At 43.3% G+C, this 13,861-nt stretch overlaps 1 protein-coding gene across 1 annotated transcript in view; it reads right to left on the bottom strand.

The window, feature by feature from the left end:
• nphs1 (NPHS1 adhesion molecule, nephrin) overlaps positions 1 to 5,978 on the bottom strand; it is a 275,069-nt gene extending 269,091 nt beyond the window's left edge. Inside the window, exon 1 of the mRNA XM_072691705.1 lies at positions 5,939 to 5,978. Coding sequence (XP_072547806.1) covers positions 5,939 to 5,978 — 40 coding nt within the window. The remainder of the gene's footprint in view (positions 1 to 5,938) is intronic.
• Positions 5,979 to 13,861: the final 7,883 nt, after the last annotated feature.

The raw sequence follows: 13,861 nt of genomic DNA, 5'->3' as shown, positions 1-13,861 counted from the left end.
AGGGGGTGAGTTTAAGATAAGAGATTTGCTCTTGCCTCTACTTTACCTGTCTCATTTGAGTCCCCTCCCCAACACCCCCACGCTCTACCTCCTTGAAGCACCTCCTGAGCCCCTGTCCACTTCAGCACTCAAGATGACCACAAGGCTCCAGACAAAAAAATGGCTTCATATCTAACAGCAGTGCCAGACTCCCTGGAGAGGACGGACCTGCTGGAAGCCTTTGGAAGTACGTCATCAAGTGGAGGGAGTGGACAGCGGCGAACGTCCCTCGCTGAAGGCCGAAAAAGAACAACGCGTTTGATGGATTATTATCTACAAACGCTCAGATTCTTAACATACGGTCTATCTTATCAATAGTATTAGAGTGAGAGAGTGGTAGAACATCAACATGGAGATCTGATCTTCATCTGATCAACACCAAGAGATGAAGGAAATCTAACTAAACTCACACAACTGAAGAAACGTCTTTTTACTAAAGCTGCTTTGTGACAACAACAGTTGTAAAAAGCTATACAAATAAATCTGACTTGACTTGACTTGACTACAAGTACCAGTGCTCTTTCAGGTCCTGTATGGTATGATACATTTACATTCATGGTGTTTGGCTAACGCTCTTATGCTTCCCTCTGAATCTTACACATGTTACACATGTAGGAGAATGTAGTGGAGAGTCTTGCCCAAGGTCTCCTCTTGGTGTAGCGTAGTGTGATTGCTTAACTGGGAAATTGAACCATAGTCTAAAACAAGGAAGGCAGTGTTGTTACCTACTACTCCACACCAACCCCAAATGAGTCTACGGAGATTACTGCGATTTCCTTTAAGCACAGGGTGTTAATATCAAACCCTTTACACACTAGTTCATTAGCACACACATCACACATACATTGTGAATGACAAATGTCTCTCTACATTGTTGTAAAGGGCTTTGAAGTTTGCCAAGAAAGGTCTCCAGATGCTCTCCAGAAACCTGGCAGTGGATTCTGATTAAACTGAATTTTTGAAAGACTCCCTCATAACTATTTCAGTGAGGCACCCCAGTTTGAGAACAGCAGGGTTAGACTGAGTGGTAGCTTTTGGGTCTGGAAAGGTTTTTTTTTTTGTTTTGTTTTTTTAAATAGGTACAGTGGGGGGTCAGTAGGAGGCCATTATTCGTTGGGACTTCACTGGTAGAGCTGAAGACTTAATGTGGGAGTTCAACCATCTACACAAATAGGACCTGACAAGAAAATTTCGAGTGAGTGGGACCACTTTCACCCAAAAACTCACTCAAAATCACTCTAGGCTGCCTGGAAGTTCTAGATATATCACTTACTGTGAATTCCAGTGGTAGTGTAGACAGGTTTAGAACAGGTTTTGGGAAACAACAGCAGTAGTGGAGGACTCTTTACTGAAGGAGACCCTGTAAAACTGTTGCATACAAGGCAGAATATATGGAACTGTCTGTTACAAGCTTCAGAGCAAACATATGGAAGGTCTTTCACAAGACCCCCCCCCCCCGAAAATGTACAATTGCATTGCCATTAGCTTCTACAAATGTTCTTTTGTGAAGGCAATGGTTCTATGGACACCCCCTCAAATGAAAGTACTGCCAATAGAGTAGGAGAGCAGATAAACATGAAGCTATTGGCACCATGTTGCCTAATGCCAGGCGTGGGCTAGGGGTATACAGGGTGGTATAAAGCCCCCCAGCATTGAACTGTGGAGCAGTGTAAGAACTGTGTTCTCTGGAATGATGGTTGGTGCTCCATTCAATACTTTTGACATGTGTTGGGGAGATGGAGATGATGAGGTGGGGTGGTGATCATCATCCAACACTCTGTCCTCACAAACGCTCATATCGCTAAATGCAATCAAATCCTCACAGCAGTGCTGCTCCAAAATGTAGAAGAAAGCCTTCTTCCCTGGACAGTAGAGACAGTTACTTAGCAAATACACATACTCAGGGTTCCACAGTAAGTACAAGCTAAACAAGCCTACGGCAGGAATATATGGAAGCCTTCAAGCTCAAGAAGGCTTAGAAGGCCATTATAGGTCGACCATTCTGACCAGCTTGACCAAACAGGTCAACTACTAGTGACTAGTAGACTAGCTAGTCCATCAGTCTCAAATGAAAACTTCCCTCTAAGATCCCTCTAAGACTTTAAACTCTACTAAACACAAGTCAGTAAGGTGACCACTCTACTATTCGCCCAAGTACTCTCAGAAGAGGAGGACTTTGCGTTGGACTCTGCTGTTCGGACACCCAGGGGAAGTTCGTTCCACCACTTCGGTGCAGGACAGAGAAAAGCCTGGACGCTCGTCTTCCGTGGATCTTAAAGGATGGCGGGTCGAGCCGAGCCATACTTGAAGCTGGAAGGGCTCTTGGTGCGGATCGGCTTTTGACCATCGTCATCAAGTACGGAGGGGCTGGCTGGTCCAGTCTTGGCTTCGTAGGCCAGCATCAGGGGTCTGAACCTGATGGGGGCAGCAGCTACAGGAAGCTACAGTGAAGAGAGAACGCAGCAGTGGAGAGACATGGCTGAATATCATAAATATGAAAGAGCACTATAGGTGTTATATAGGAATATAATGTCACTGTCCAATGAAAGCCATGTATCTCTAAGTGATGACTTTACAGGAGAAGAAGTGTACATTGTAAGAGTTTAAATGTTTATATCAGGCCTTCATATCCTATGGACAAAACAGGCTGCTCTACAATATCCATTACCAAAACACCGTCCTGTTTGGAAAGTTTGGCAGTTCACGCTTAGAATTACAGTACATGTCCTGCTCAAAATCCAGCTTAAGCCCTCCTTTTGCTGGGAGCTGGTTTCAGATGGTCCATGCTGATGTAGGTAGGAGCACCATAGAGAAGATACTCTATATACAATCTCTAGATACAATGACTTTTTAGTTTTCTCCATGGTTTGAACCCTGTAGCTGCTCTGTGCACTGTGTTATGGACCAATAGAAATGCTCTTATTTTACACTTCCATTCAAACTTAAGCTGGATTTTTCAGTACTCTAATTCTAAACATGAACTGCAATTCCTAAATGGGACAATGTTTTGGGCCTCTGGTAATTTGTAATGGTTATTGCAGAGCAATGGATGTTGTAGAGCAGGCTGTTTTGTCCATAGGACATGAGAGTACTGAAAAATCCAGCTTAAGTTTGAATGGGAGTCTATTTCAAGTAATTTAGAGCATTTCTATTGGTCCATAACACAGTGTACAGAGCAGCTACAGGGTTCAAACCAGTCATTGTATATAGAGTATCTTCTCTATAGAGCTCCTATCTACATCATCATGGACCATCTGAAACCAGCTCCCAGCAAAAGGAGGGCTTAAGCTGGATTTTTGAGCAGGACATGTACTCTAATTTAAAGCATGCACTGCAATTCCCGAACGGGACGGTGTTTTGGGCCTATAGTAATTTTCATTTGGTTATTGCAGAGCAATGGATATTGCAGAGCAGCCTGTTTTGCCCATAGGATATGAAGGCCTGATCTAAACGCTCTTACGTCGTACATTTAAACGAATCTGCGCTTTATTGCTTTTAGCAATATATTCATTTCTTTCCCCAGGTTATGTAAAGAGCCTCGGAAGATAGCGTGTATTTGTGTATTTCTCCATTTCTTTCTCCGCAAGTGTTTGAGGAGAACCCTGGCACATACCTCATTATCTCCAACAGAACCTTCTCCTTAGACGTGTACAGAAGTGCGATATGTACATGTGTTCACCTTTATGCATATATTATAAGGAATACATTATCATACATCATGTATTCCGCCATATGCATCATCTGCTACACCCCTCTCCAGCCTGTCTGTCTGCCTGTCTGTCTGCCTGTCTGTCAGTCTGTTTGTTGACAGAGTTGTGATGTTTACCTCGCCATCACCCACAGGGGTTCATTACTCTCTCTCTCTCTTTCCCTCACTCTATGTCCTTATCTGTGCCTCGTCCCTCCATCCAAATCTCTCTCTCTCTCTCTCTCTCTCTCTCTCTCTCTCTCTCTCTCTCTCTGTCTGTCTGTCTGTCTCTCTCTCTCTCTCTCTCTCTCCACTCTCTCCCTTGCTCTCTCGCCCCTGTTTCAGCAGCACACAAGGCTCCAGCATTGAGGAACTGATGGAATTTCGTGCATTGTGCCTGCGGCTGCATGCCTGTGAAAACCGCATGCAGAATGGTGCTATCAGCCGGCAGGCTACTGTAGCCAGGATGGGGAAGGCGAAAAAAAAAAAAGACAGCGAGGAATCGCTATCTTCTGTCCAGCTGAAGCTCAGCACAGATAGAAATGCACAACTCCCTCTCTCTCTCTCTCTCTCACTCTCACACACTTTCTCTCTCTTTCACCCATTTTAAAATGTTATGCTGTTAGATGGTTATGGGAAGGTGGGATAGAGGATGGTGGGGTGGTTGGGGGGTGTGTGCCATGAGCTAAAAGTATGCTGGCACACATCTCTTCATGGTGGAACAGCCTTTTTTTACCCCCTTTTTTTCTGTTTCATGTTCTCTGACTGGAGAAATGTAATTTATGGGCATGACGGAGTGTGCGTGTCTGTGTGTATGAGAGAGAGTCTCACAAACACACGGAAAAACCAACACACACACAGAAGCATACAAAAGCACTGGCTAGAGTCCACAAGACGAGGCAAAACACACTCCCAGCTACATATATGTGCACGCACGAACACAGCCGGCACGAATCTGCCGTTAATTCTCTCCAGCGCGAATCTCAAGCGATTAAACATCAGGTAATTTTCCGGCTTTACTATTTTTTTTTGTCCCTCTTTTATATCAGCTCTCATTTAAAAATCCAGTTCATTGATTTTTACAGTCTCTCTTTCTCGCTCTCTTTATTCGTCTCCCCAGCTCTGACCCCGGCAGTTAAATATTCATAAGCCATTAAAAGTAAAAGATGCACATTTTGTACCTTTGACCTATTGTAATATACGACCGCAGATGTAATCTGCAGCGTCCATCGCTTTGTTCCCCGACGTTCCCAAAGTCTGCCCGTGCCAGGGAGCATCCGGCCTCCGTTAGCGGCCCACGCTCCAGACCCTGCTTCAATAACAACAGGCCACGCGGTCCATTCATTTGGCCCCCAAAGCTACCCTGGCTTCATAATATCTCCTCAGTTACTGATGCTCTTCTTAATGTATCTTTGGCCCCAGCCAAACCAGCAGCATCTGCTTGGGACTAGATAATGAAGACAGCATAAGTTCTTTTTAAAAAAAAGTAAACTTGAGGAAAGTTCACGTCTATTTCCCAAGCTACCTGGTCTCACGCCAGAAACCTACCCATGCTACTAAAAAGCTGCTCCGGCCTACACGTACGCTTAGCTTTGTTTAACTATGTAGTTCTCAAAGCTACTCCAGAGTCGCCACAGTTGACATTAGCGTGTTGTGCCAGCAACGAATAGACACATTTGCATTTCTGCATATTTAATAAGGGGTCTGAGAAACATGCACGGCCGCTCGACAGCTTGCTATCTGACATTAATGAAGGCACATTCACGTTAATTACGGCACAGAGAAGCTAGATAGGGTCCCGGCCATCGTGCTCATGTGGGGCTCATATGGGTGGAACGTAGGCTAGGTGGGTTCCAGGTGGGCGTGGGTTCTGACTGGGTTTGTATATACTTTGTTGCTGGGACCCAGTTGGGCTTCCCAAATGAGCCCCATCATTACAGCCCACCCTAATCTCACATGGGTTCCATCTAGGCCCCATGTGCAGTGTACAACCCAGATGGGATGCATGTTAAACCCCTCCTGGTCCCATCACTGATCCTAGTGGGCATCCATGTGTGGGGCCGACGTGGATCCTGAGGACAACGCGTTCTGGTTCCCAGTTGGGCTGCCCATACAGGCCCCACATGGTCGCAAACCAATCATTAGGCTACCATTAGCTCGTATTAGAAGGTTCTGTGGACTTGTGAAACTCAGAATTCAGGCAACACCTACCTGCGCTTCCGTCTCCACCATTCAGAGATGTGGACGCCATAGCACTTTGTGGTTCCCATGTATACTTTACACAGTAAGTATACTAATATACAATATACTAGTAGGATACGTGTACCACTGCTCCACAGCACATTGCTTTAGGGCCAATAGCTATATGTTTATCTGCCCCAGAGAGTCTACAGAAAGCACAAGAGTTCTGTTGGTGGTACTTCTCTACAGGGACTAGACAAGCTGTGTGTGAGTGTGTGTGCATTTGCACATCTATGTCAAATACATATACACTATATATGGGTCCAAATTAAAGTAGCTAAATGCATTCATTAGAAGGAGTGTCCACAAATATTTGGACACGTAGTCTATATCACAAAGTAATGACTAAGCATATATATACTTATATATATTATAACTGTTATTATTATTATTATTTTAATTTATATATTTTATGCTTAGTCATTACTTTGACTAATGAATGCATGTTCATCCATCACAAAATTATGATGCAATGTAAACACAACTGTTATTTTAATATATTATTATTATTATTATTATTATTATTATTATTATACTATTCTACTTTATTATTATATTTATGTATTTATTTATTTATTTATTATACTTATTATTATACTTATGATATTATTATGTTATTATTCTGTTATATCACATTATTTATTAGGATTTTGAGAAGTTCACCAAATACTGATTACACTCTACCTGAACATGCTTAACTTTGAGAAACACCTGTGTAAGGCTCTATCCCATGTTAGTTCGTGCAGTCCCCTGCTTGGCAATATGTGCAAATGTGGTATTGGTGCTTCTACAAGGACTTGGCAGTTCAACAGTAAACTGCAACCTGCAAAACCAAGCATGGAAGCAAAGCAAGTCAGAACTTGGGAACGACATTTAATTTAATAAATTTTATATCACTTTTTAAAGCATTAATTAAGACGTGGAGGCACTCCGGCAGCGAGGGCCACGCAGCAGACCAGTGAGTGTAGTTTTGGAAATCCCTACGGCAAGAAGGAGCGAGATAAAGATGGAGAGAGGGAGCGAGCGAGAGAGGGAGAGTGGAAGGCTGGCAGAGGGAAAATAGAGAGACAGGCTCTATTCCCAGGACAGACGTAGTCAATCTGTCTTGTCTGGATCCAATAGGATGTATTAAAACAGAATTATACTCCGCCACTCCCTGCATGTTGTTACTAGTGTCGGAGGAGGCCAGGGAAAACCACCCCCCTGAGTCCTTTCGGCTCTTTCTGTCCCTTTATTTTTCTCATTTCTCCACAGGTTGGCTTTAAAAGTGTGTGATATTGGGAAAGGCTGGCAGGCCCGGTGTGGGCGTCTGAGTCGGAGTCTTCGGAGAGGCGATAGAACGGATGCACCGCTTCCCTGCGTGGCCATATGGAAGCCGAGCGGCTTTTTGAACGAGGAAGAAGAAGAGGAGGAGGAGGAGGAGGAGGAGGAAGAGAAGGAGGAAGAGGCCCCTGGAGTTTGGAGAGTGGCGGAGAGATTGTGAGACAGCCGAGAGAGATTGTAGAGAGAGAGAGAGAAAGGAAAAAAAGGAACGCAGAGGAGTCCCTCAGTGGGAGACATGCGGGAACGTTTTAACTAAGACAGCAACCTCAGGAGAAACAGAGGGAGAGATAAAGCGCGAGAGCGTGCGAGAGAGATTTCTCAGCCGGAGCAGAAAAGCGGCAGCATTGTTGTCGCAGTTTTTCAAAAAATCCCTCCACACAAGGCGAAGCTTCTGCGCTGTGATTAGCCAATCTGTTTGACACGTCCTCGTAGCAAGGGTGGCTTTTCATGGGGCTCCAATAGTTCACCAAGCTTTGATCCAACTGGATAAAGAGCCAAATCCCGAACCCATAAAAAACCCGGCGAGGCCATATTAAAAAGATTAGGAGATCAGCCGCTAAAAAAAATAGCCCGCTACAACCATCTTAGCATTATAGGATTTTTGTTCCTCTCTTTTTTTTGGCTTCACAGTGTATCATTTCAGAGTAGTGCTGTTTCACAAAGGCAGGAAGACACTTAACCCCCCCCCCCCCCCTCCCCTAACACAAACACACACCATCCTCCTTCTCCTCCCTTACCCATTGCAGGTTGGAGGCCTGCAGTGAAATGGCATCAGTGTAGAAGTGTACGAATACGAGCGACACAAGGCCATCAACGTTGGCTCGTTTAGGACTCGGTTTGAATCTTCATAATGTCAGCCATGTCTCGCCTAATGGGACTTCACCAGCCAATGAAGTGACTGACAGCTGCAGGAGAGAGATCCCAGGTTAGGAACAAGGCTGCAGGAAGAGCATTGGGATTTTCACCATGTGTTTTACAGCACACTACAGTGATTGCCCCCCTCTGTGTGATTCTGCTGCATTTCAGCTGGACTGTTCCCTTCCAATGCTAACTATATGAAAATACAAAAGTATTTGGACACCCACGAATTCAAGGGTATTAAAAAAGAGCATATCCTGATTTGGTCAGAGTAACTCTGAGTCTCTCCACTCCAGGGAAGAAGGCATTCTACTAGATTTTGGAGGAGCATTGCTGTGAGCATCTAATTGCATTCGCCAACTAAAGCCTTCATGAGGTCAGGATGTTTCATGATCACCACCCTACCTCATCCCAAACTCCCCAACTCCAACCATCCATCATTCCAGAGAACACAGTTCTTCCACTGCTCCACAGATCAATGCTGAGGGGCTTCTTTCCCCTCTAGCCCACGCCTGGCATTAGGCAGCATGTTACCTATAGGTTAATGCTCATCTGCTCCAGAGAGTCCTATTGTATTGGCAGTACTTCTCTACAGGTACTAGTCAAGCTGTATGTGTCATTAATGAGTGCAACTTCAAGTAGCTAAACATTTCATTTATTAAAAGGGGTGTCCACAAATATTTGGACACATAGGGTATTTTACATAAACTAAGTTATGATAAAATTGATATCCATGGTGACGCATCTGATAAAACCACAGGTTATACCCCTGATGATGTCATAGCCAGGTAGTCCCAATAAGCCTCAGGTGAGTTGGACGTCCCTCCATCTACCCCTATTACTCAGCATGGACACCGGTCATGCGTTCAGATGCCCAGCAACACTGCATTAGTGGGCAGTTCAAATAGATACAGTGGCGCTACATGTAACTCGTAGGAGGCACAGGCTATCCTTCGCCCTTCCAGCACTGTCCGGCTAGTGGGTGGGAATGACATAGGGGACAAAAATTAACCCCCAGAAGACATGGATAGGTTCAACGTTGGTTTACTCTAGTCAGTTCTTGAAGTGGGACAAAAACTGCCAGTAGTCCCCTTATTTACATGTTGCCCCCCCCCCATAAATAAATAAATAAAGTACCGCTATTGCTAAGTAACGTTACTTGTCTTGTACTGGACTTGCTGAGAGGCAGGGAACAGGTGAACGGAGAGTGCAGTTTATATAGTTGTCAAAATAGGGGACACTGGGTCATAAGAGTGTCTCTTGTGTCTCTGCTTAGGATGTTGTGGCCGGTGAGCTTCAAGTAGGCCAAAGTTTTAGGAGTTACGTAAACAAAGTAAAGTCTATTGCTATTAACCCCTTAAACAGCCACTGAACCACCAGCAGGCCGAAAGTGTAATTACACACTTCTATTACCAGAAAACAGTCCCATCAGTTTGTACACAAGCCCCCGTAGTTACAGAGTAATACCCCTTAGTAAATACCACCCCTTCCCAGGAATCCTGGACATTCGATGCATTTTTACGTACCAGCAACTCATGAGAAGTCCCAGTACGTCAAGGAGTAAACTGGTACTGCATACTGGTCCATACTGCCCCGCTTTGAGCACTAGTAAATTAATAGGACTACGTTAGTGTTATAGTCCTTATGGCCTTGAAGGGGTTCATGATTGGCTTACACTGAACTACCTTTTAATTTATCGCAATTATTTCAAGGGACAATATATCATCCACAAATGTGTTATTGAGACAGGCCTAGTTTTATTTTTTTATTTATTAAACTGCATAATTGCTTTTCGTTTTTAGTAGCTTCGTGCTTTTATTACTTGTTGTTTAGTACTGCGTTTATTGTCTTAGGAGTCTCTTCCTTTTATTTGTACCCTGTTGTTTTGTATTCCTCTTGAGAGACATTGAAAATGGGGAAAATCTTCTCAATGTAAACCAGAGCTGAAATAAAGAATAATAATTATAATAATTATAATTATAATAAAAAAGACACTGATGATGATGATGATGATCATGGGATTTGGCTGTTTATGGTGTCAATAAGTGCCCCCTGCCTCCTGCCATTTCCCCTCCTCCTCATCCTCTCTTGATCAGTCCTGTTCCAGTATGGCTTCTTCTCTCGGATTAGCAGAAGGAGTCTGAGATCTTCATTAGGGGTTAACTGGGCTTAATGTGTGTAATTACACGAGGATGAAAAACAACAGCTGATATGAAGGTGTTTACTTTCTTCGGTGGAGGAGCAGAGATCACAAAAACAACAACATCAACAACAAGAAAGAACACAGGGAATCGGGAGACTAACGAAGCCCACTTGGTTTTGTTTTTGCTAACGGGCCTGTCAAAAGAGCACTGTCTCATGTTGGCAGGTTGGAGCGTTTCATAAAATGAGAGCAGCTGCAATCTCCTAACTCACACTCTGTTTGGAGAGAAGAACATTTGGAGCCGTTTGGGAGCGTGTTTTTAATAAATTAATTCTGAGGAGAAATTCTAGGCTTATTGTTCAGGTAATAATCTTAGGACTTTTTAGTTACTCAGTAACTATTGCTGCTAGGTTGGACAAGCAATAGAGGAGGTTGGCAAAAAACAGCTCATTCAAACTAATGAGCAACTTAAAGTACCTACAGGACACGTCACATTTGCCATTTTCTCTTAATTCAGTTTAGTTTTATTGTTGTTATTATTCCTGTTTTGATTTTTATTATTATGATCCAGTGTCGACCCGAGGAGGACGGGTTCACCTTTTGAGTGTTGGTTCCTCGCTGTTGCCACTAGCTTGCTCAAAAGAGGCTCGGACCCGGATCTCTGTAAAGCTGCTTTGTGACCACATTAAATTAAATTGAATTGAATTGAATCTAAACTTCTAATGATATTAATTTTGTATGTGTGTGAAAGGTCACACTCTCGGGGCAGGTATGATGTAGCCTGTTTGTTGTGCAGTGACCCATGCTTATTGTTTTTGCTGTATTGCTCGTATATGTAGACAGGTCCTGCGGATTAAGGGCAGCTGTGCTACAGTAATTAGTGGTGTAGATTAAAGCACTAAGCCATGACAGACTACATACAGCATTTTGTCATGAATTAGGGGGAAATGCAACAACCCCCTCCCCCCGGTCCCGCCCTAAACCATGATAAACTGTAATGCACTAATGAAGTGAGTGACATGTTTGAATAAAAACAATGATAACATAGAATATGACAAATCTACAATAATAAATCAAATGTATCAATAAAGTAATTACAAAAAAACGATTGTGAATTGTAGTTAATTTCACATGTTACTGTTACCAAGCAACTGCTGACTGACGGTGAACAATAATACTTAATATTTAACTCAATGTGTATTGCAACTGAAGTCTATGCATCCGTGATTGATTCTCTATGGAATCTAACCCTAAGCCTGGACCTTAACATTAACCCTGAATCTAACCTTAAACCTAACCTTAAGCCTGGACCTTACCATTCACCCTGAATCTAACCCTAAACCTAACCCTAAGCCTGGACCTTAACATTAAACTTGAATCTAACCCTAAACCTAACCCTAAGCCTAGACCTTAACATTAAACTTGAATTTAACCCTAAACCTAACCCTAAGCCTGGACATTAACATTCACCCTGAACCTAACCTTAAACCTGGACCTTAACATTAACCCTGAATCTAACCCTAAACCTAACCCTAAGCCTGGACCTTAACATTAACCCTGAATCTAACCCTAAACCTAATCCTAACCCTGGACCTTAACATTCACCCTGAATCTAACTCTAAACCTAACCCTAAGTCTGGACCTTAACATTAACCCTGAACCTAACCTTAACCCTGGACCTTAACATTAACCCTGAATCTAACCCTAAACCTAACCCTAAGCCTGGACCTTAACATTAACCCTGAATCTAACCCTAAGCATGGACCTTAACATTAACCCTGAATCTAACCCTAAACCTAATCCTAACCCTGGACCTTAACATTCACCCTGAATCTAACCCTAAACCTAACCCTAAGCCTGGACCTTAACATTAACCCTGAATCTAACCTTAACCCTAGACCTTAACATTCACCCTGAATCTAACCCTAAACCTAACCCTAAGCCTGGACCTTAACATTAACCCTGAATCTAACCCTAAACCTAATCCTAACCCTGGACCTTAACATTCACCCTGAATCTAACTCTAAACCTAACCCTAAGTCTGGACCTTAACATTAACCCTAAACCTAACCTTAACCCTGGACCTTAACATTAACCCTAAATCTAACCCTAACCTAACCCTAAGCCTGGACCTTAACATTCACCCTGAATCTAACCCTAAACCTAACCCTAAGCCTGGACCTTAACATTAACCCTGAATCTAACCCTAAACCTAATCCTAACCCTGGACCTTAACATTCACCCTGAATCTAACTCTAAACCTAACCCTAAGTCTGGACCTTAACATTAACCCTAAACCTAACCTTAACCCTGGACCTTAACATTAACCCTAAATCTAACCCTAACCTAACCCTAAGCCTGGACCTTAACATTAACCCTGAATCTAAACCCTAACCTAACCCTAAGCATGGACCTTAACATTAACCCTGAATCTAACCTTAACCCTAGACCTTAACATTCACCCTGAATCTAACCCTAAACCTAACCCTAAGCCTGGACCTTAACATTAACCCTGAATCTAACCCTAAACCTAATCCTAACCCTGGACCTTAACATTAACCCTAAATCTAACCCTAACCTAACCCTAAGCCTGGACCTTAACATTAACCCTGAATCTAACCCTAACCTAACCCTAAGCCTGGACCTTAACATTAACCCTGAATCTAACCCTAACCTAACCCTAAGCCTGGACCTTAACATTAACCCTGAATCTAACCCTAACCTAACCCTAAGCCTGGACCTTAACATTAACCATAATTCTAAACCTAAACCTAACCCTAAGCCTGGACCTTAACTTTCACCCTAAATCTAACCTTAAACCCAACACTAACTTTAACATTAGCCCCGAATCAACCGTAAAACTGAACCCTAACCCTAACCTAAACCTAAACCTTAAATTTAACCTTAAACCTACATTTAAAACACTCACCCAAACGTTCCATTTTGTGGGAAACTTGGTTCTGAAGCTCTGGTGAAACTCTGGACATGACGGGTGCTTGTAAAGCTGTCAGGTAAGACGTTAGCATAAGAGCTAACCTAAGAGCTTCACTAGCACCCGATGCATCCACTTCACCGGAGCTTCACAGCCGAGCCATTTATCTGGGTTAGGATGTTCTGATGTTGGTTTCCCTCCACAGAATGGTAAGGGGTAGATGTTCTACATGTAGCACCTTCAACCACAGACACAGGTCCTCTTCTTTGGAAGTTATATGGTGCTCCACAACACTGTAAAATTCTCCCATTCTCCAGTTACTGCATATTCCACTACTCACTGTATGTTTATTAGCGCTGTGGTTGTGAGCTATATCAACGCAACCTGCTGTTGCACCACAAAGTGAACAAAGATGACCACCCCCACTGTTGTCATGGAAAAAAGGTGACTAGCCTAGGTTCTGTCAGGTGTCTGGTGTCACTATGCTACAGTGATGGGTTGGAGTCGTACTGGTAAGGCATGCTTTTGGCTAAAGCTAACTGTATCTCTCTCCTAATACCTAAAACTCCACATAGCTGAGATGGTGGCAAACCAGTACTGGGCAATATTTCAATACACCTTGCCTAACCCAAAGCAT

This window comes from Salminus brasiliensis, chromosome 11, assembly GCF_030463535.1.
Source record: "Salminus brasiliensis chromosome 11, fSalBra1.hap2, whole genome shotgun sequence".
NCBI classification, from domain to species: domain Eukaryota; kingdom Metazoa; phylum Chordata; class Actinopteri; order Characiformes; family Bryconidae; genus Salminus; species Salminus brasiliensis.
The sequence above is the reverse complement of the archived record's forward strand: the minus strand, read 5'-3'. Positions and strand labels throughout refer to the sequence as shown.